Raw genomic sequence first — 23,137 nt, forward strand, 5'->3', positions numbered from 1 at the left:
CATGTATAAACACACACAGAAAAGGATCTACCTGTTTCACAGCAAGCTTATTGCCCCTTAACAAAAGTTTTAAAAATAGTTTAAAAATAGTTCAGTTGTTTAAAATCTGAAAGAATTTTTCTTCTCTTCTTTTTGACAGTGTTAGATATAACACCAAGTAAACTTTCATATGGAGAAGATGGCAAGAAAATAACTAAGTTCAATATTGATTTATTTTAGTCTGCACTGAAGAACAAAAGTCTTCTTTTATTTCCCTGACTTTCCATCCATGCAAATTAAATAAATCTTTTTAAAAGCACCCAGCTGTGATTTCTTTCAAGTCACTGTTTTGTTTTAAATTTTATTTCCTTTTTTTTTTAAAGACAAGCAGTTTTACGATAATAAATTCCATTTATTTTTCCTCAAATGCATGTGATCTCATCTGTTTCTCTGACTTGTATAGACCCCAGTGCCTAGACCTGGGTAGCTTTTCCAGTCCAGCTCTTACCTGAAGCATCTCCTAGCTCCTACTTTGAGAGCAAGGCTGCTGTCAGTGGCCCCGTTTGAGGCCTGATCTTCATCAGATTTGTAGCAAACTGTGGCAGGCAAGCTCACAACGAGCTGTGGGGCACAGCCCTGAACATCAGCCTGGAAGTACAGGTTTGGCCAAAGGTCAAAATTCAGGCAAAAAAGTTTTGGCATCTCCATGTGGAAAAAATACGGAATAGATCGCAGTTACCCAGGATCCCAACCAACACCTGAATTGAGCATTTTTACTTGGAGAGTGGCAGCAGGGATGGCAGCGAAGCAGTCTGACAACAGGACAGTGCAGGGAGGTGCTGGCTAAGAAAGGGTGAACACGCAGGTCTCTTAAGTGGGTGTTTCTTTTTGCGTGCATTGCCAGACACCTACTCCCGCAGGTCCAGCACACCTAGGTGTAGTAAACATGTAGTAAACCCTAGCTCTAAAATTCATCAGAGGGTAATGCTCAGTGTTGTCTCCAAATGTGCCATTTTCGTGACCTTATGGCATCTCACTTTGACACTAAAGAGATAAGGCTTTTAGTAGTTGCGGCTATAGAGAAGTACAAAGAGGGCTATGGTCTTCAGTGCCTCACAGCTTCCCTGTACCTCACCAAAAATGAGACCTTAAAGTGATCTCCCTTCAGCACCATTCAGCTGGAGCAGGGAGGAGTGGGGATTGGCCTCCCCACCTCAGCTTATGAAAATTGTGCTGCTTTGACTTACAGCCCCCAAAACTCCATATCTTGTAAACACTTGTCAGTCAGTTGCTCCTGAACAGACAAAGCAAAGCAGCAGCTTCAGAATCAAATGCAAGCGCTGCTGGACAGTATCTAAAATAACGTTCAAGAGCTGAAGGTCCTTTTTTATTCAAAAACCTTGAGCTTCCTAAATGAAGCATGTAAGAGGTGGCTGTAGCACAAAGCATAGATAAAATACCTGCTTTCTGCAAAGCTACCTATCTGGAAGATCTGCATGTCCCATCAGACTAATTTTGGTGCTAGAGGAAGAGTGAGGGGAGGGAGGCATGTACTGCCTGCTGCTCTCAATGGAGTCCCCGCACTGAGAGGCTGCTATATCACCCACTTCACTGTTTTGTGCCAGTCTTGTTATCTGTTCTTGTTAAAACCTTTATTATTCATGGATGCAAAAATCTCATCATTAAAACAGCATAAATATTCATACTGTGTGCATTTCATTTAGCCACTTGGCAAAACTTCTCTGGAGTACAAGAGTTTTGAGGAAATCTGGGTAATGAGACCAGAGAACAGGAAGTGTGCACAGTTTTCCTTTCTTTTTACCTGCAAATAAATGCAGAATAATTAAATAAACAACAACAAAAGGGGCACGTATTCACTAGCAAGGATGATATGCACACCTGTTTTGGCTTCTGTGTCAAGGGGAACACAAGGCCCTTTGTAATGCAAGTATGTGCAAGAACCAGGATATGGTAAAACTAATGTACAAAGCCTGATAAACATTGCTGCAAGGGTTCATCCAGCTTTGCCTCACATTTAATGTCTAACCATTAACATTGTGCAAGATCCATGCTCTTGTTCAATCCTTTCTAAGGCAAAGCAGCCATCCTTCTCTTTGCAGTCATCCTAAATCAACATGTAGCTGTACCCTGCCTCCTGAAAGTCAGCTTTTCAACTGCACTGCACGCTCCTGATTCAGCTTCAGGATCTTTTTGATGGCAAAGATAAAACAACAACAACAAAAGTTACTCCCAAACCCAAGTCTGAAAACCACCATTAAAGTATTTGCTACAGAGTGCTCAGCAATGGGGGGAGACCTCTCACAAGGGTCCAGGTCTTCAAAATCTTGAGCTGCTAGCTCCACATGCAACAGCTCCAGATACAGCCTCAAGGAGCCTTGCAGGCTGCAAGATTTCAAGTTTTTCCTGTTTCAGAATGGTAAGGTGAGGTGTAAGTTTTTAAATGCTAGTGGGTTTTCAAAACTAACCAATGCTGGCCTGACTAAATGGTAAATCTTCCCCTGACTTCTGCGAGCATAGTGCTTCACCAGAGAACTACTTCTAGAGACCACAATCTGTCACCTTGCAGGTTTTTTATTTGATGTTTTCATGAATTTCAACAAATAAGCAAGACATTTACTCATGGACAGTTTACACCAGTAGCCATTTCCTTGGCTCAGAGTCTGCTGTCCTGCTGCTGCTTAGCCATCTGTGACTGAATGAGCTCTCTTTTTCTTCCCCACCCTTTCTCCATCCTCATTGTAGCAAACAGAAGCATTGGGATACATGCAGTGCTATGTAATCACAGGATGCCAAGTTTCCACTGAAGCATTCACACTCAGCCAAGGGCTTGATTCTTCTAACTCTCCTCAGGCAAGGACAGTTGCTGCAGGACCACAGTTTGCCATCTGCAATATGTAGCACTCCATTTATTCCCAACACCCAAGTATGAAAGGATTGGAACTTCAGTATCACATCAGGATTGTGACTTTAGGCCTAAAGATGCTTTGCTTTTGTGGCATTCAGTTTCTAGACTTCTTATTCCTTTGTTTTGCAATGGGTAAAGTGGCAGTGAGGAAAAAAAAAAAAGCCTCCTCAACTTCTTGGACTAGGTGGTCAGTGATTAGTTGAGATTTAGTTAAGATACTGCAAGTTACAGTAAACAACTAAACTAAAGGCACAATTGGTTCTCAGCAGTAGAAGGAACAGATGGATGCTTATACCTACAGTATCCTAGCAATTTACTTGACCTTTACTTTTACAAACACCATACAGACAAAAACTTCAGTTTTGCCAAAAGCAGTTTTCTCTGTAGATAAAGAAATGTGTTTAAATGTTAAAATTAGTACTGGAAAAGATATATTGCTAAGTGGGCAAGTGTGTCCCACAAAACAGCACTTAGAGCATGCTTTGAACTTAAGAGCTGAAAGATAGCTGTGTGTAGGAATGCACTTAAGATTGTATATACAGAAGGAGGTACCTTCCTTCCTTCCCTTCAGAGATACATTACAAGGTGGATAAGCATCTAGAAATCACTCTATACTCTTGATCTTGAACGTGATGTATGCTTTCACAGGCAAAACAGAAAATTCTTCTTTCCCTCCAAGCAGACATCTAGCTTGCTGCCCTGCAATTTCTTGTATTTATTATTATTATATTCCTCCTTGTGTAACCAAATGACATGAGAACTTCCTTGAAGAACCATCATAAGTGAAACAACTGTTTCAAGATGTGCTGGTGGCTGCAAGAGTTATCTTGTGTCTTGAATTCTTCCAAATTAAATATGACTGACAGTATCAGTCAGCTAACAGATTTATCGGGGGGGGGGGGGGGGAACCAAGAAAAACCTGCTTAGCTCATCAACATTTTTCACAATACCACTTCCATTTTGAATTTTCTTTAAAGGATATTTTTGCATCTAACAAATATTTTGTTTTAAAAGCTTCTATGTGATCTAGGAGAAAATTTTAACAAAAATTTTGAATTGGTGATACTCCCGTTTGCTTTGATTTGTAGTAGCAAATCAAAATGGTGCTGAAAGCAAACAAACATAAATAGCAGTCTCATACAAGAGCTGTCTGTACTGCAGCCTTTACAGTGAAGACTGAGTCTTGATCTGGGCTCTCAGGCATACACCTGTAATACAAAGTTAAATCATGGTTTAAACTAACCTGAACTTGCCTGAATAAGGGCAAATGCTAACAAAAATAAGAGTTATAAGGAAGGAAGCACTTTTCAATCCTGTGCTGTTAAAGCCTGTAAAAAATTTAACCACCCCAGTTTGTTACCACATCTCTAACCAATAGAAATCAAAGCTTTGTTTTGAATGAATAAAACCATTTTGGCACACAACCATATCATAGTGGTATGATGCATGCCTGAATATTCTTAAGAATGCCCTCAGAGGTACTCTGTGAACAGAATTATTCTGCGGAACGAAAGATGGGGGAGCACAAAGGTCCATTGTGCACGCTAATGCAGAAAAATGAAATCAAATACCATTCTCAGCAAAAGCAGAGTGTCTTCTGAGCAAAGGCTATTAAGTGTGTCAGACTGCAGGATATTTTCTGGACATGGCTATTATGTTAAGACATACTGAACATGTGTCACTTATAACCCTGCCCTGTTGTAACATCACAGCTCCAGAGGAAAAATGTCTGGTGCATCAATTCTTTGTATCAAATACTCACACACACTTCTCCTCTCACCAAGCTGTCACTTCTCATTTGTAAAGAAGGCTAGAGTAAGTTATAATTAGTACTTGCTGCCCTGACAAGTAATTAAACGTAATGAAAATCTTTCAGTGAGTTTAATGCTAACATGGTGTAATTACAACTGAGTTTTGAATGCAGTGTATGTATTATAGGTTTTGGTATGTGCCCCCCACCTTCTATGACCTCAATTCTCAGGTTAAACTTATCATATGATTAGTGAGTGGGCACTGCCAAAGACAACCACTTCAGACCTAAATACAAGTCAACCCCAATCCAGTCCTGTGCATTTTTAGAGGCACTACATCAGGCTCTCGGACCAGGGGTGCAAGGAAGGAGGAGAAACAGCCAGCCAGTTGTTTGCTTCCCCATTCTTCCTCTTCCCTTCAGGAGGCACCCTTGCTCAAATTCTCCGATCCATGAGGCTCCCACTGCTCACAGCCCTTTTTCTCCCTTTTGTAAAGAAAAGCATGGCTGAGATTTCAAGGCCACTTCCAACCCCATCTCTTTGTCAGTCTGAGGGGCATCCTGGTAGAGGGGCACCACGTGCAACTGCCCTGTTTGCACAATCTGTGGCTGGCTCTATTCCTCAAGAAGCAAGAGTTACACCATACAACCACCTGTTACCAAGGGGATTAAGGAAGACTGCTCGGGAGGCCCCGAGCACGGCAAAAGTGATGACAGAAACCATGTAATGCTCCAGCACTTGGTTGACATAGTTTCTTAGTCTCCTAAGTATTTGGAAGAGCTATGAACACATTAAAAAAAAAGGTGAAGAGCAGAGCAGCCAGGCTTTAAATCAGCCAGGACGTTGGTACTTACAACTCTAGATAGTCAGTTGTGCCCACTGTATTCTTCACACTTTCCCACTCTTACTCCTCATCACTTTCCATTGCCCACAAATATGTAAGGTAGGTACAAATAGCCCCCAAAATAAAGATGTAATTAATTGAACAAAAATGTAGCCTAAGAGAACCAATTAAAATGATGAAAATCTTTAATTTTATTTAAGTATAACTGTACGGACACGTGTATATACAAATACAGATCTTACGGGGCAGGGATTTTGGGTGGGTTTTGTTTGGTTTTTTTTAACATTTTCTTTTAAGTTCATATAATGTAAGCATTTCAAAAACAGCACTCAATGAATAAGTGCAAAGAAACTGCAAAGCAGGGCAGTACAAGCACAGGACCACACTGAGCTGGACTTTCATACCCAGATGCATACACAATGAGTGTCTTCAATGGGGTGTCAAGAGTAAGCATGGAAAGCGGATTTCGCAGACTCATGGGTAACCTCCAACATGCCAGCATCTATTAAACTGTACAGACAATGGCAGCAAGCCTATTGTAGGGAGATTTGTCTCACATCCGAGAAGCTCGAGAGTGAATGCATGGGAAAAACTCAGTGATGCCAGACCAGAAACAGATCTGCCCATTCACAGCTCCAAATTAAAAAAGGAGAAGGGTGGGAGAGGAGGAAGGGCAGGAAGAGGGAAGAGAAGTGTGGAGGGTTGTACATTAAAACTGGTGATTACAAAATCCAAGTGTAATGAAAGGAGGGGAAGAGTTAACACTCTAAGCATCTGAAAGTGACTGAACCATTGCTCTCACAAGGCAATGGATTAAGTTTGGTTTTGAGGGTTAGGAGTGGGAATCAACAGGTACAAAGACAAACATTTTCCTTCCACAATTATATAGGAAAAGAAACAACCTACTCATCTACTCTCAGTACCTCCCAAATTTGTTTCTAGTTCTTTTGGAACCAAGTACATACATATATCACACATGACACTGGCAAGATCCTTTCTGGAAAAAAACTATTCATGGAAACAAAACCAGAAGGAAAACAGGAGGAAAAAAATAATAAAGAAAAAAGAAAGAAACAAACAAAATAACAGAAGAGTTGTTATATCCCCAAAGCCTTTTTAGAAACAAACATGATACAAAAGAAAAAAAACTAACACAGAAACCACAGGGCTCCAACATCAGACCTTTAAACACTGAGGACAAAACATTGATCATCAAAAGTCATGTTGTTCCAGGTCTTGACATTGTGAAGTCTTGCAATGATGAACAAATTTCAAAGATGAGTCCTGTATGTTGCAGTGTCATGGCCACTTGTCTCTCAGTTCTCAGCCATGATCACACTTGATGCTTCAAAGCTCTGTCTTGTAATCAACGCGTGATTTTAATATCCTGAAAGTCTATTGTTCTCACTTACAAAAGACATAAGAATCAAATTAATACTTTATTATCAAACACTATATACAACAGAGATTGCTAATAATACAGAATTTAAAGAACATAGCTTTAAGTTTTACTTGTCTTTCCTTTGCCATCCAAGTAAGTACAGTACAAAACAATATTCTAAACTAACACGAAATGTTACCTTGTCTATTAAAGGATACACAGTATCCACTAAACTGACTGATCCCTATTTTCCCTGCTTCACATCGCAATGCCCTTGGCAGCCAGGAGTGCAGGTCATGGGGGTAAGTTAGCCACCTAGGCTGAGGAAAAATCAGTCCCTCAGACTTGAGCTGGAGCAGATAAAGGGGAAGGGAGCAGTAATTTGCACCAACGTCTGCATTTAAAGCATCCAGAGATTTGCAATGCAACACAAAACCCATTAGCATTTATGTACTTGGTATGTATGACTGGGATTGCCTGATGCCGTCAAGCCACACCACGCCAGGCAGCGGACAGATCTGCCAAGCAGCTGTATCACTTGTGTAGTTCCTCATCTACCCAGCAGGGCTCTGTGATAACACGAAGGGGTGAATTTCACCAGCAATAACACTAGTGAAAATCCCTTGCTATGGATAAACGTATGTCTTGAACTCCGACATCATTCAGAGACAAAGGATGAAAAATGAAGTCACCACTTCTACACTAAATTGGCACTACTAGTATGAAATAATTTTAATATAGTTACTTATCATGCAATATTATCTGTAGTCTAGGTAATAATCCATTTGAGAAGGTGCATTTTGACTAAGCTCACCTCATCCAAAGCTTTTTAATTCCTACCTACTGGAAGTATTAGTGTGTGTACGAAGCACATCCACATTAAAGACAGAAAAGTACCAGATAGGCTGTAATGAGATGATGACTTCCCTTACTGTTTAGACTATCTTTATTGTGTGCACTTCACGCAACAGGAAATTTCCTACATTCTTCCTGTAAGCACAGGCCTTGAATTAATGACCAAGTTGTATGATATCAGGCAAGCCCAGATCATAGTTTAGCATGCATAAACCTTCCTTTACATGTTAAATATCATTCTCCCTTTCCTCCTTTTTTGAATAGTGGGCTGCTTCAACTGCTGGAAAGCTTTTCTTCATTAAAAAAAGCCCACAAAGTGCTGTCCATTAATGGTATCATTCAATTTTGTTACAGCAGACTTCTTCTTCAGAATTAATATAGAAAACCCTTGTTTTGCATGAATGTGCTCCATGTTTTGTTTTACATTTAACATAATTATCACAGTTTTTGTTAGAAAAGCTCTGTTTCAGTCTTGGTCTGATATTTCCCTGATTACGCTTAGCAGTCCAAATTTCATGGCAGCCTAGCCAAAATATACCCCAAGGCTTGCACTTCCTGGCAAATGACTTTTTAAGGTTCTACGTTAGCCAAGGCTCAGATTCCTTAAACAGGGTCACTCCTAATTCCATCAAACAAGACAGTCCCATTTCCTAATTGCATCAAGGGTTACCACTTCTCTCACATGTTTAAATAGGACAAGCATATATACTCACTCTCAGCATAAAGTATATCTAAATAATGTATTTTCTATTCTAGTGGATTTTTAAAAAAATATTTCGTTAAGTCTTTGGGAGCCCATCTAGTTTATCTCTGGCTGATAAACACGTTTCCTCTACTTTTCAAACTGTGCTGGAAGGGGAAAAGATAAAAAATCAACCCTTGAATTCATATTCCACACTTCTTTTCTTTCCCCCTACCAAAGAATATTACTAGACTGTCCTGGCTTCTTCTACATGTGGTTTATTCCCATGACTGAGGAACTTGCAGGAGAGACAAATCAAGAGCACACTGGAGATCCTGTGTCCCAAACACGTTTCCTCTGGCCACTGATGTCCTCTCTTAGCATGTATTAACACCCAGAGCAGCATCCAAGGCTATCAGCTACTAAGTCAGCGCTGGGGAAGGTCACTTTATTCTCAAAAGTGCCTCTGCATTTCAAGAAAAAAATTGTAGCACCACGGTGATTTGTTTTAAAATAAAATAATCCGGTGTGCATTATCCCCTTAAAACGAAATAACAGAGGCACTCACACCCCCAGTGAAGTTTCCTAAATCTGACCTTGCCTGCTGTGTGCTAACATTTCTAATACTAACTTCTTCCTCTCACCAAAGACAGCATTTCTACATGTGAGCACAAATTTTACTGTCAAAGATGTTTCAAGACAGTCCTAGAAGAAACATAATCTTTCCCTTTCAGAAGCCTGTTCATTTAGAAACTCCTGGAGGAAATGGTGTTATATTATATCTATTCTTAATATTTCCCCTCCAGTCCTGACACGGTGACACGATGCCTTGCATGATCATCTTACAGTGCTGAATGAGAAGGCATAAATATTGTATCAGAGAGAAAAACTCTCCCAGGCTTTCACTCACTTCCCTTATCCTTCACTGACTGCATCTGCCACTATTCTTCCTTGTCCACATACAGATGACACAGTGAGCTAACAGAGGTGACTTCTTAAAGGAGAATGCAGAGGAAAATAAGAATCACTAGTGTCACTATTATAGTTTGGCATTTTCATTTGGAGTCCTTTTATTTATATGGAGGGGTTAAGAAAGTCACAGGTAGGTAGGGATGGGTGCTGAAGCTAGTTATCCCCTTCAAATTTTTGCTGAGTTCAGGCTAAACGGGAGAAGAAAAGGGAAAAGGGAAAAATAACAATTTGACATCTGCAAAAACAATACAGTCCCTTTCCTGGGATGAGCAGTTAGGTGGATCTTTGATGTTCCAAGACCCTGATATTTTCTGTGACAGGTTGCCGGAGCATACTGTGCTATAATATCAAAAGCATTGCCAGGAGGAACAATAGAGTTGCCAAAAGCCGGCTGGGTATCCTTGGTGTCTGTGCCGCGTTCTCACCACGGGATGGCTCGGCTGACTCATGTACGGTATCATCTGTTCAAACAGAAAGCATACATTCCAATGAGATTTTGCATCCTTAATAAACTCTCACTGAGCCGACAACTGTAAGTAGATTTCAATGCCTTTATGAAATAGGGCAATGAACCTTGTGCTGTCATTGACTTTCACAAGCGTGTAATACCTCATTATGTAACCAACTTGGGGCCAAGTCCTGCATTTCTTACTGGCAAGACTCCCACTGAAGACCAGAGGAGCAGAAAGTAAGCCTGATTTCAGCAGATTGAGGAATGAAAGATTCCTCTTCTAATAAAACACTGTAGCTCTAGCTTTGGATGGCTCATTAGACAGCAATGTCAATAGGGAGGCAGCTAAATAAAAACACCTGATTTTCAAAAGGGCTTGAAGAAGAGTTGCACGTGCTCAGAATTAATTTTGCAGTTAATCCCCTTACTCAGTTACAGATTTTGGCTCCTGAATTTGAAATGACAGCCTGTAAGCTCAAGCATATATTCCACTTCCATGCATAAAATTTCCACTGAAGTATATCACATCTAGGGATGCGCAGAGGATATAAGACCAGTCTGCCTTTCTTGAAACATAATTTTAAAGGCTACCACATGACAATCTCCAATTTTATAGAATACATACTCAATCTGGAAAGCCTTGTAGGTAACAGTTCACCTTTTCTGGCACACAAAATACAGACTTAAATATATGCTGCTAAAACTAATGAAAAAAAGAACCAGCTGGTTTGGGAAAACATGCTTATACATTACTGGCAGAAGAGAACACAGTAGCAAATACTAAATTTGTGATACTGAATAAAGCTCTGATCAGTTTTTGTAAACTAAAGATCATCCTTAAAGCCACAGCTTGTAACATAAAAATAGGTAGGTAAAATCAAATTAAACTTAAATGTTGTTATAGGTGTGGTATTTTTCTTTGCAAAGTCCACCATATCCACAGCTATCTAATCTAGCTATTTTAAAAGTAATCTGTCTGAGGCTTGCCATAAAAAGTCAGCTCTGAGTTTGAATTTCAGTACTAAATTTTGAATTTTTAGTACTAAATGAATGAAATAAGCTAAACCTTTTTAGGAAGTGTGAAGTGGCTTCAAAATGTATCCATAAGTTATTTTAGAGTGCCTAAGTTTCCAGGAAAATTAATAGTATCTCACTACTTAGGGTAATAAGCTCCACCATTTTATGAGAGGTGTCGACATATCTATGATGTATCTGTCTTGTAGCTCCCATCTCAACAAATTGCACTGCCAGGATTACACTGGGTGAGAGCTGTGCAGTTCCAGTTAAAGGCACTAAGGGAAGTGGGAGTCAGGGCACTGGGATTGCCATGCCACTTTGGCGTGGAGCCTTTCATGTTACTTAGCTTTAGCTAGAAACAAGCTCCCTCCCCTTTATACCCCTGACACCTAGCACAGAAGCAGGTAGAGCACTTAGCATAATTTAGGTTAATAGGCTCTCCAGCCCCAGTTTGGCTACACAGCAAGATGCACAGTAAACTGGATTAGCAATTTATTGCATGTTTTTTCCAGCACTGATTGACGCTACAATCACATCAGGCATAACAGGTCTTCAGTGCTGCTCAAGGCAAAAGTATGAAAAGCAAGCACTGATCACCTGTAAATATGTTCACCTTTGTAAGAAAGGGACATCATCAGATGAAAGTCCCACTGATGTCAGTGGGAAAGACTGGCTGGAATGACTTCAGTTACAGCTCCTCACCATGTACAGCAGGGAGACCCTTCCACGCACTTCAGCCCTGAACGAGGCCCTAATATTTTTCCTCCAGAATTATTTCAAAGGAATCTAAAAATTTCAGTGAATACTGGCTACTGACAAGTGCCAGTTCCAGTGGCTATCAGTACCAAAAGCTGTTTCACATTTTACTTCTGAGTTACACTCTTGTACTTTGGCAACACTGCAGTGCGAATACAGTACTTCACAAGAGCAGCTTCCCAATTAAATCATACGCTAAGAAGTTATGGGGAAAAAAAAATCCCAGTTCTAACTGTGAGCTCTACCTCCTTTCAAATGTTTAGAGTCAGCTCTTCCCAATTTGGAAACATTTACTCACTGCTGATGCACTGAAACTATAGAGGAGAATGATGTGCATTACCTTCTACCTCTTGCATCGTCACTAGAATTGCAAATAAGTCTGAATTTGCAACATTGAATGTCAACAGTTTTGTCCTAATTACATCTGTGAGTCAGCACTAAAACACAATAGGGCAGAACTAGTGTAGAGCAGTAATAAATCCTCATTCTCCTTGACTATCAGATACTGCCACAACTGCAACACTGGCTACTGCTAAAAAAAACTCAATGAAAAAGCCCTAAACTAAAAAGATTACTTCTCTTAAATGAAAAATAAGGAGATCTTCTATGATGCCATTTTTATAAAGCCATTCTTCACAGAAGAATTAATTTTCATGTAATATTAAGGGATTTCTTTCAAGAAATCATCTGGGGTTTCTGTCAATGCAGTCCCAAGGTTTCTGCACTCAGAGCACATGATTCATCTGTGGTTCTCAAAATCACTTTACAAATATGATTTTCCTTGGATGTGCAGCATTATAACACTGCACAATCCTTAATGCTTGGGGAAAAGGTTTTGCTTTATTTTAAACACTGAAGGCAAGGGAACAAAATTGCTGAGCAAAATCTAGAAGGTCACTGCTAAAGACTGGGAATGCCAGCAGTAAATAGAAAAAAATATTTTGACAGCCATGAATTTTCCAGATCACATACCTTTACATCATATGCTTCAGGTACAATTTTTCCAGATATGCACAGCTGCAATTTTTGTTTAGAGATTTTTATTTTTATTATTAAGGAGGAAGAGAAGGAAAGGACATGAATAGGCTTCATTACTTTCATCACTTCTGAACCAAGTGTGATTTCTATAGATGTTTCCTACAAATTCCTGAACAAAACCAGTGAAATTACAAGGGTTCAAAAATCACACAAATGGAGATTTTTAAAAGAAAGGTGATAGTAAGTAAGTAAGTAATCCGCTGAACATGACCCTCCTGCCTCCCAGTTCTTCTGTCTACTGTGGAAGAAGACAGTGGCAGGCTAGGGGAGAGCACGGAACCAGAAGATGCATGTCAGTCAGGTAAATTAGTACATGACACAGATCACATGCAGCAAGTTCCACCAAGGCAGCAGCAAGTCTAACAGCCTAATAACAGAAAAGTGTGACAGAAGTTGGTGGATCTGGGAATGACTGATTATCTAATGGTGACCGGTCCAAATAATAATGCAAATATACACTGATGTCAGGAGTGGGAACTTTTTGTTAGCAAACCTTTTCATTAAAGCTATTATTTCTTTCTGGTAACACAAACAGTATTTCATCTCAGACTGCAGGATGCTCTTTATATGATTTTGGTTCCCTGGTTTGCCTGCTGCTTTCTAACGATATGCTTTTGTGATGGTGCTGTTAGGTACAGCCATTCAATGGGAAGTGAGCAACATTACTGAAAAAAAAACCTCAGCAAGTTCACTAAAATCAGGCATTTAGTACCCAGATGATCTCTTTTGCAAAGCAGTACCATGAGAAATACACATTAATTAGCCCATGTTCACCAAATCACAAAATGTAAAAAAGTGCATTGCGTTTCTGGATTCATAAGCTACCTAGAAACAGGGAAAGATCATCCTAATGTTTTCTGTAGAAGAATGCTGTTAATAAATGCACAAATATAGCTAATGTAAATGCACTCTCCTTGCATTTAGATTTGCTTAGAGAACATCCTTGATTGTCAAAACCAAAATTTTTAGGAGAGTTCCAAAAATCCTTTTAAAGAAAAATAATAAAATCTATTGTGTAACCATTGATAAGTCATTCAAACTGGGTAACTTGTGAAAGCCCTATTTATACTTCTGTATAAATAATGACTTTTAGTTAAAGGAACTGCAAATAACAAAGCGCAAAAAAGTAGTATGTTGCTTCATACCAATGGGGAAGTCTCTTTCAAACAACGTAAGAGGGAAAAAAAGATCTTGGTAATCTGTTCTTCAGGTTATATACTAAATGGCATGTAAGTAGTTTTCTTCTGGTATAATTTGTTTATTTAACTGTGTATTTTAATTACTCAGGTTTGAATACAACAGTGTGTGAGCAGTGTGTATAAAACAATATAAAACAAACAGGTAATACTACTATTGCAAATACTTTTCCAACATATCTACCTGATTTTAATGTCATGAGCCATGCTACTGAAACTGGGGGGATTACTCAGACCCCTAGAATTAAACATGCTTCTATCTCTCATAAACCTGAGCCATACAAACAATACACATGTACTTTCCACACAAAGATACAACAGCTTGATTGATGGTGGAGGTTAATGAGCAAATGAGGGGCTTTATCATAGCAAGCCTTATTCTTATTCTTAAGGCAGTGTTTTGCAAAAAAAGACAGAAAAGCCCCCCAAAACTTAAGTTTGCTTCAATAAAAACAGGATAGGAATTTACATATATCAGTGTGTGTGTGCGTGCATGTATGTAAAAATGATACTTCACCTAACCAAATATACATACAAATGTATATAATTTTAAAGGACTAATTTCTTACTTAAACACTAACTCTGTCAGTTGCATGCCAGTCTCATGCACCAGCATTAAACAAGCAGTCTTTCTGTTTTTCTCAAAGTCTTTTGAAACCACATAATAAATGAAGTGTGCCCATTGACTTAATTTCTAAAACTTTGGGCCCAGTTAGTAAATAGAGTGTTTTGCCAACATGCTGCATGTTCAGCTTGGATGGGCCAGTGACTTCGAGATACTGGTGAAAATTTTACACTGGCACACACCATATTTTACTAAACCATATCACCCAAAAAACAAATAAAGCAACATTTTTCCTCCCCTGCATTAAACAAGGATAGAGGAAATACACCATAAGTGATATTAGCACTGCTAGAAATGTGCAAAAGCAGAGCAGTTGCACCATGCGAAGCATGCAGAGAGAAGAGGGAAAAAGTACTGAAGCACCAGAGGGATACACGCATTTGTTAAAAGAGATTCTCTAAGCATACTAACCTGCTGGTTCTAATGAATTTTCTACTTTGTCGTTAACATCGAAAACACGATCATGAACACCTATAGTTTTCATACAGCTGTCTACAACAAAAATAGAGATAACAGCCAAATATGTTAGTGAGACACCCTTAAACTCCCCACTTTCCTTTTTTTCTCTCTTTTTTCTCTCTATTTACTATATATAATTAAACATATTTATATTTTAAAGTCTGTGGCACTTGTCCAAATGCCAGTATAGTCTTCTATTTGTACAACAGTTTAAGAAACAACAAGTTAGCAACTGCCATGTAATTAAAACAAAGCTTTATGAAAAATGATAAGAAAATACGACGAAAACCATAACACAAATGTTGCTGTACAGAACAGATACACAAGATTTAACAGTAAAAAAAAGATTTACTGCTGTTTACTAGACCACACAGTAAAGCATGCGCTACAAAGCCACCCTTGAAAGCTTAATCTGAAGAACTTACTTGCTGGTCGCACAAAGACCTTAAGCTTTAGACAGGATCTCCTTCCATTATCTGGGATCGCAGAAGCTGTAAATGGGGAAGAAGGAAGACAAGTGGAAGAGTAAGAGAGTGAAAATGCAAATCATCTTTCGTGCTAAAATAAAATACCCTTTATCTTCCCTTCATCTGAAGGGCTGGCCACATTTCAGCCTCTGCATGTAAGGACTTCAAGTGCACAAAGTAGCTTCATTATGCAAAAGCAGGGAAAGAACTGCAGATTTTATTCTAATCCCTTTTTTGATTATTTTACGTGGAAGAAGTGAAGCACGTGGTATTTTGAATGTTTCATTATCTCCTTTCACCTTTCCACACCTTTTTCTCAAGAGGTTTTTTAATACAGCTTCTGCTATAATGCAGGTGTCTACTCTGAAAAATTACACTTCAGAATAATTAAGATCACTTAGAGAAAAGCTAGTTTTGAAACACTAGGCCGTATGCTTCAGCAACCCTAAAAGGGATGAAAAACCAAAATGACACTGAAGGTGTCAATGCTAAAAATAGAACTATGTATATACTGCCACAAAAGTAGAAACACACACCATTAAATTCTACAGCAGTCAGCCTCCATATGCTCCAATACATCTGCCTTTGTTGAGGAAATACTTATCTTGCTTCAGTCAAAACATGATTTCCCATGTTATGTAAATAATAAACCAAAACCAGCTTATTTCTTCTTTCAGCCCTCTCTCATCATTTTCCATTCAAAGTGTTTAATTTTAAGAGTACTTACTGTATGAGGAGAAAAAAAGTAAGTGGAAACAACATGTCTAGCACTAATGCAAAAGATCATACACCTAAGACTAGTGTCAGCCCCTACTTATTTCCCAGGAACAAGTGCTGCTGTGAAAACTTCCTTTCTAGAACTGTGCTTGCCTCAAAATACATGATCATAGGGAAATACGCCTGCCTGTCACCACTGGACTCCGTAGTGTATTGTCTGCCAATCTGAACACATTGGTAACTTCCATCAATGTCTGCCATTTTGAAATTGTACATTGGCCTGCAGTTCAACAAGCATACTGGCAATCAAACAACTTGACTTGGGCATGCAGATTTTAACTTATGAAAGACCATTTGCATACACATTTTCTTCACCTTTGCAAAACCCCTCAAAAGCTATAGCTGAAAAATACTGCCTGAAGCACTGCAAAGTAATTTTTATTTCATTGCATAGTCTCCCCCATCCTTCAGAAAACTATGTATTAGGTCAGAACAAGTTGCCTTTTGCAGCAAATGGCAACTATTGGAAGCTGTCTTGACTTACAAAAGATGATTGGGCTGGCAAGATGTTAGTTTGTTCTGTTTATCATTTTTTCATCCATTTTTATTAATTCTGTCCCTGTTTGTGAAAATAACTGAAATGATTTATACACAGACACATGAATGCACACTCTTTGTCTTCGTACTGAGCTCACACTTGACGCATTCCTCAACTAACTTGAAATAAATTCCCTTAGTCTTTGATGATGTGTTTCCAAGGCAGGCGTCAGCTTTTTCCTAGAACTTACAAAGAAGAACTAGCAAATTCAGTACAAACACAAAAAAGGAGTAATGGGTCCAATACACCTAATGCTGTGGTTCTGCACGTGTTGGGAAGTGCTTGAAAAACTGTTTCCCTCTTTTAATCAAAAGACAAAAAGTGTGTAGAACTGATGCTCCCCCCTTCACAATGACAAGCAGTTAAGAAGTGGTAACAGCTGGCTTTGCTATAGGCTCTCACTAAATCAAAGTCAGAAAAACTCCCTCTACTGACATTTACAGTAACTGGTATGTTATTTAGGGCACAATATTTGCACTCTGTGGTAATATTCAGGAAATTGTGTCCTTTCCGTAGACCTCATCGAATATATGCAACTGGCTAAATGCTTTGCTCAGACTGAACAGGCAGGTTTAGATTTCTCAAAAGGTAAGAATCCTATAGTCATTACGACGTTACTAACACAAAGGTGGAAATAACATTTCCAACGTTAGCCAAAATAGAGTTCCTAGAGTAATTTTATCACTAACGGATTTTTCCTGCTCAGAAATTACTTCAGAAGAGCATCACGACATGCATTTGTTTAAAGGCAAGTTTTAGCTTTGATGCTTACACACTGTTATGTCCATAAAATAAGCATGTTTTGCTCACTGCTGTTCATTAGAATGCTCTGTTAGTCAGTGACCAACTAGGATACCACTGACTAGGTAGGACATCTACGAGCTAATAATATTCTATCTGGAAAAACAGAAAATTAATGCTTTGTACATATAAAGTTTGTATGTGTACATATCAATTGCACACACTTAAGGCAAACATCAGCTAGTGATTAGCCATGTTCTTGGAGAAAAATATTAAAATCCCTTCCCTGCTTAAATCTTTTTCCACCAGTCCTCACACGGGTTTGCAGGTATAGACTGTATCATGAACTGCAGTCCTATTGCAACCATAGCAGTTGCATTTAAATTTTCATCCCAGAAACTGATGCAGTTTTAGCAGTAAGTACGAAAAAGTGCTTTTTTCCTTTCCAGGGAAATTATATACTGTCATTGTTTGCAGTAAACCCAGAAAGATTCCTCTTTACTCAGTGTTTTATTCCTTCAGAAAGAATAATAATGAACAACAACAACAAAATAATCAAGTGACATACTGTTCTGCTCTCACATTTACCTCCACAACCAAGACCGAGGTGATGAAGGGATACACTGCAACCTCTTCGGCCTTCCTGAGAAATTAAGAACTGTTTGCCAAGCTGCATGACTGCAGCCAATATTTTTTTTCTTCCTTTCTTCTTCTCCCTTCCTCTCCCTTCTCCTTTTCATCTCAAAAGAAAAAACAAAGTCCAGTTGCAGTTTTTGCCTTATGACCAGATGTATGACCCACAGGGAAGAGTCAGGTTGGCTTGTATCATCTGTCCTTCTCTCATACACATTGCAGTAAGTTTGTCAGTATCATTCTGTTCTCTTCTGTGTCTTCTTTATTCTGCAATATTTTCACCAGTAGCCAATGAAAACCCTGCCTATTGAATGAAGATGTCCAGGATATGATGGCAAAAACCGTGATTTTTTTTTCCCCTCTTCCAGCAACAAGCTCAAGATATTTTTTCTCTAAACGTTAGGCACATCACACTCACTCTCTGCTACAGAAAGCCAAGAGTCCTCATTAAATCTGGGGGGGGGTGTGTGTGTAAGTTAATGCCTCAAAGCTTGAACTCAAGTTGAAGTTTTAAGCCCTATTCTTCTACATGAAAGTAGCTTTAACAGCAAACTCTTGCTGAAGAGGACAAAACTCCAAATCAGGGTGACATGGCTGACAGCATTTGACTAACAGCTACAAAGAAACACCAAATGACCAAAGCAACACAGTAGAAAGGATAAACCATATAATAACATTTACTAAGAATAAATGATATATATGCTTTTTCTGGAGCAGAAGTAATGCTGTGGCTAGGACCTAACAAAAGCTGAGGCTTACATGAAAAAATCTGGGATCAGTTTGAATGAAAAATCTCCAATCAAACTGATTGCAACTGGAAAAATTCAAGTCTTGACTTCAGAACCTCAGGGTAGGAATGAGCATAGTGTTAGCAGAAGAAAGTTCAGTGGTTTTAAGGTGTTTTACTTTCCAGGAAAGGTGGTTTTCCAATGCAGCAGAGCCTGGGAAACTCCCTGACGCTCTCTTGCATGCTTGCAAGACTGCAACATTGCTGAACTCCAGAAAGGAGAAAGAGAACTGCTCTTTGTCAGCTGGGATCTGTTAAAGTTGCTTCCCAGGTAAACTATCGCTGCTGTTGCTACATTCCACTGAAATTAGCTATAACAACAAAAGATGTCCCTTCTAGGTGGTACAAAGGGAAATTTCCTTCTCCTTTCTGCACAAAACCAGGTTAGCCCCTAAGGCTTTGGTATAAGGCTTTTCTATTTGCCCATTTTAAAGGTGATATTAGCTATAAAATAGAGGCCAGTTCTGAGAGCAGGAAGCCTCTGATGCTAATGGAACCTGTCCCAAGCAACACTTTCCATTTCAAAAGCTGATATTCCCAAGGAAAAAAAGGCATTTGAAACCTTGCTACACAATAAGAAGAAACCTTTGAAGAAAAGAACCCTTATAAGGAGTATAGAAGAGGTTATATCCTCTTTTTTCCATGAATTTTATTAGAATAGAAAAGGTCTGACTGGTTTAGTTTGTGGCAAGAAGAATCATAATGAAAAACAGAAGAGGAACTCTGCAGTGTTGCTATTACAATTCCTATGATACTTCACTCCCCCCTTGCCCTGCCCCAACCTTACCAGCAGCTTCATGACAATCTCCTGGGTCTCTTTTTTAAAGAACATGTTTTAGACTTCATGGTTACACAAAGACTTGGGGTTAGAAGGACTAACACACTAAAAACCCTCTGAAATCACAAGATATATGAAAACACCTCAATGATTATAAAAATAACTTGTTTGGCCTCTTCATTTTTTTTTTTAATAGGGAAATTCCACAATTCAGAAGAAATTCAAGTCATGTTCTCTGTATTCTTGAGATGAAAATTCCACCTCCATTAGTTGAACTAGGAAAAAAACCCATGCAATGAACTACTACACATAGGACTAGATCCAAACTGGATCAAACAATGGCCCATGAAGACAAATTAGATGAGAAAATGTCTCTTCTCTGAAACATTTCTGGTTACCATTTTTATACCCTGTAAGGAAAGCAAAGAGAGTGAAGAAAATTATTCTCTCCTCATCTAGAGCCAAACCATAAATATGTCAGTATTTGCTAGCTATATTTAAATATTGGGGGAAAAAAAAAAATCCAGCTCCCTTCATCTCACTCCTAAGCAGTTCTCTGCTAGAAAACACATGGTACATTATTAATATATTAGATATAAGTAACAGTTTAGGTCCTTCCTCAGCCTGATAAGGTTTAGCAGAGTTATTCAATGACTGCAGGAAGCCACAGAGAACAAAAAGTAATATATACACAGAAAACAGTGTGGGTTTTTTTCCCCAACAGTCTTGCAGTTGAATTTACTATGTCAAATCCCCCAAACCCCTTTAAAAGTCATCAAGATATGGCCCAATCAACCTACAAAGTAAGCTAATTAAAAAGTGTACGTACAAAAAAGAAAAGGTATTAAAAATTCAGAAGTAACTTGTTTACCAGGATCTGCTATTCACGTGACAAAAGGTGTAATTAAGTATTTCCTGAGACAGGCAGCAGTTTGGCTGGCAACTATCTGAGGCTCTGTTTCTAGCCTAAGAGCAAGTTATTAGGATGCTGCATATAAAGTGTCGCAACCATCCTATTTACTGATATTCACATGTAATCAGTGGTTTCCTCTGCTTGCCTCCTCACTCATTCTTAGCTTTCTAATTACAGCATTGCACCTTTTCCTAAGACACAAGTCCTGATACAGAAAAAAAAAAAAAGAAATCATAAATGCAATTCAAATCCTCATTTAGCACTACAAATATATTTAATATTTAAGGCACAATCCACTATGGGCCCTATTAGACAGCAGAACTAGAACCATTCAGTGTACAAATAGTGCTCCATTTATCTAAGTCACTCAGACAGTACCTTTGTTTTAGAATGGGGGGACACTGGCAACGGAGCACCCTTTCCTTATGCAGAAACCCAACACCACCCACTGCATCTTCTCATGGCCCTGATCTAATCTGCTGCAGGTACTCTGCAGATGATAATTCTCTTACTATTTTGTATTATTTCAAATTTCTATTACCAGTTCACTTGGAGCATTCTCTGAAGGATTATAAAGCAGTGTTCATGAAACACTGTGGAGACAAGTCTGTTCTCACTGTTTTTTTTAAATTGTGATAAATGTTTTCTTCTGCTCACTGCCAAGATGTCCAGCAAACAGGGTCTCCTTCTAGAGAAGACCCGAGAAATCACACCAAGATCTCACCTGAGTTCATTGCAGATATACTACTACCAGCACCCTCTGTGCATTACAAAAATTCTGGCACTGATAAGTGCTTCCCAACCACAAGCACTTGCAGAAGTATTGGTTTAGACTGGGAAGCCAATAGAGAATTCATTTTGGACTTCTCCCCAGCACACTATATCAAGATGCCACATGCATATAGCTGGAGCAAACACCTAACACTTACTGCCCAGCCAAAACGGTTGCACACTTAACTTCTGTAATCACCTGGAGAAACACCACAAAGAGAGAACCTGCAGCAACCCCATACACAGGACGCTATCTGCTGTAAATCAGAAACTCATGTTTATGCAGTCCTTCCACTCTCTGAGTCCTGTAAGTTAGAGACAATCTCTTCAGGAGGAAATATTTATAGCTGTGATTTGCCTCTAGCCCTTTCAGGCACAATACCACTCCCATTAGTCAAATCCAATATCTAGGTAACCTTATACAACCTGCAAATCATAATTCCAACCTGAAGTGTTTTAGCATCCAATATCCTGTGTCAGCTACAGAGCTTTAGAAAGTTTTATTTTTAAGAACAGTCATCTGCTGCTTTCTTTGTAAAGAAATGAGTATGTGTGAGAGCATTAAAAATGCAGTTTTCCATTATGTTTGCCACAGGCAATATTTCTCAATTTGTGCAAGTCAAAAGAAAAAATAGCCTATTAGTTGTTAGAAGAGCTGAGCCTTTCCCCTGTAGGTTTTCATGTGATTTACCATACAACACAAATGTATGCAAATTAGCCAGGTAAATGCAGAATTAGTTATTAATATTCCTCTCACAGTTTAGATAGTAAAAAGTTACAAATTTGCATAAATGGTACAACTGAAAAAGTCAGCTAGAATTTCATGAATCAATAAAACAGTCCTTTGTGTGCATACATGAAGTAAGACCCATATCTAAGGATGATGAAGGGATCTTCAAAATTTTTCATCAAACAAGAAGCTAAGGATTTACCAATCATTTTCTCCTTGTAAGTGTTAAAAAAATAAAAATAGATAAAATACTGGTCCTGTGGAAATCCCAGCTCTCACCAATACTTGAGTTTAATTTAAAAAAGAGTCTTTGCATGCCTGCTCTTTCATTCCAACATATCAGTAAAAGTTTTGTTCTGGTAGCATAAACACAACTCCATTCTGAGAAAATCAAAATATTGAATGTCCATGAATTACTTATTCTTCAAACGTAATAATTAAGCACACTTCCTCAGTAAATCATGACTAAACTTATTTGTACCTTTGCTGTCACTGAGTCTACCATCTCTCTGTATTCAGTCATCACCAAGATGAGATCACCAAAAAAAATTACCGAGCAAGTTAAAGACTCAGAGATCTCAAGCCAACAGACATAGAGAGAACCTCATCTGGAAAACCACCTGATCTAGGACTGCCAACAACACTTGAAAACCCCCCAAAATTACCTACCAAGTAAAACAAACGAACAAACAAACAAACAAATAGATGCATGGTCACAGTTAATACTGCCTATGACTTAATACAGGCAAAAGTACTACAGGTGTTAGTATTTCCAAATGAAGTTTTCAAATCCACAGTATTAAAAGGGCACCTAATACAAAGGCATATTTTACTTTACTCCTGCATGCTCAACTACATCTGTATGAAGTGAAGTTAAAAACAATCATATCGTATTTCTGTACTCATCTCTGTATATGTGTATATACATGCCTACACACATACACAGACTAGTATTCTGCACTTCATGCAGAATATAAATCACGAAGTGCACAGCAATGGAGAAAAAGACTTGATAAAAGCTGTGTGCACAACAACAAACAGACTGTGAAATACTGCTTTTATTTCCTCAT

At 38.7% G+C, this 23,137-nt stretch overlaps 1 protein-coding gene across 1 annotated transcript in view; it reads right to left on the minus strand.

The window, feature by feature from the left end:
- Nucleotides 1-8,531: 8,531 nt before the first annotated feature.
- EFNA5 (ephrin-A5) overlaps nt 8,532-23,137 on the minus strand; it is a gene marked incomplete at its 5' end in the record, with an annotated part of 38,888 nt that continues 24,282 nt past the window's right edge. Inside the window, 3 exons of the mRNA XM_010563601.1 lie at nt 8,532-9,851; nt 14,885-14,965; nt 15,358-15,423. Of these exons, the coding sequence (XP_010561903.1) occupies nt 9,730-9,851; nt 14,885-14,965; nt 15,358-15,423 (269 nt within the window). The remainder of the gene's footprint in view (nt 9,852-14,884; nt 14,966-15,357; nt 15,424-23,137) is intronic.

The sequence above is a fragment of the Haliaeetus leucocephalus genome, unplaced genomic scaffold (assembly GCF_000737465.1).
Source record: "Haliaeetus leucocephalus isolate CR32 unplaced genomic scaffold, Haliaeetus_leucocephalus-4.0 Scaffold171, whole genome shotgun sequence".
Lineage (NCBI taxonomy): Eukaryota > Metazoa > Chordata > Aves > Accipitriformes > Accipitridae > Haliaeetus > Haliaeetus leucocephalus.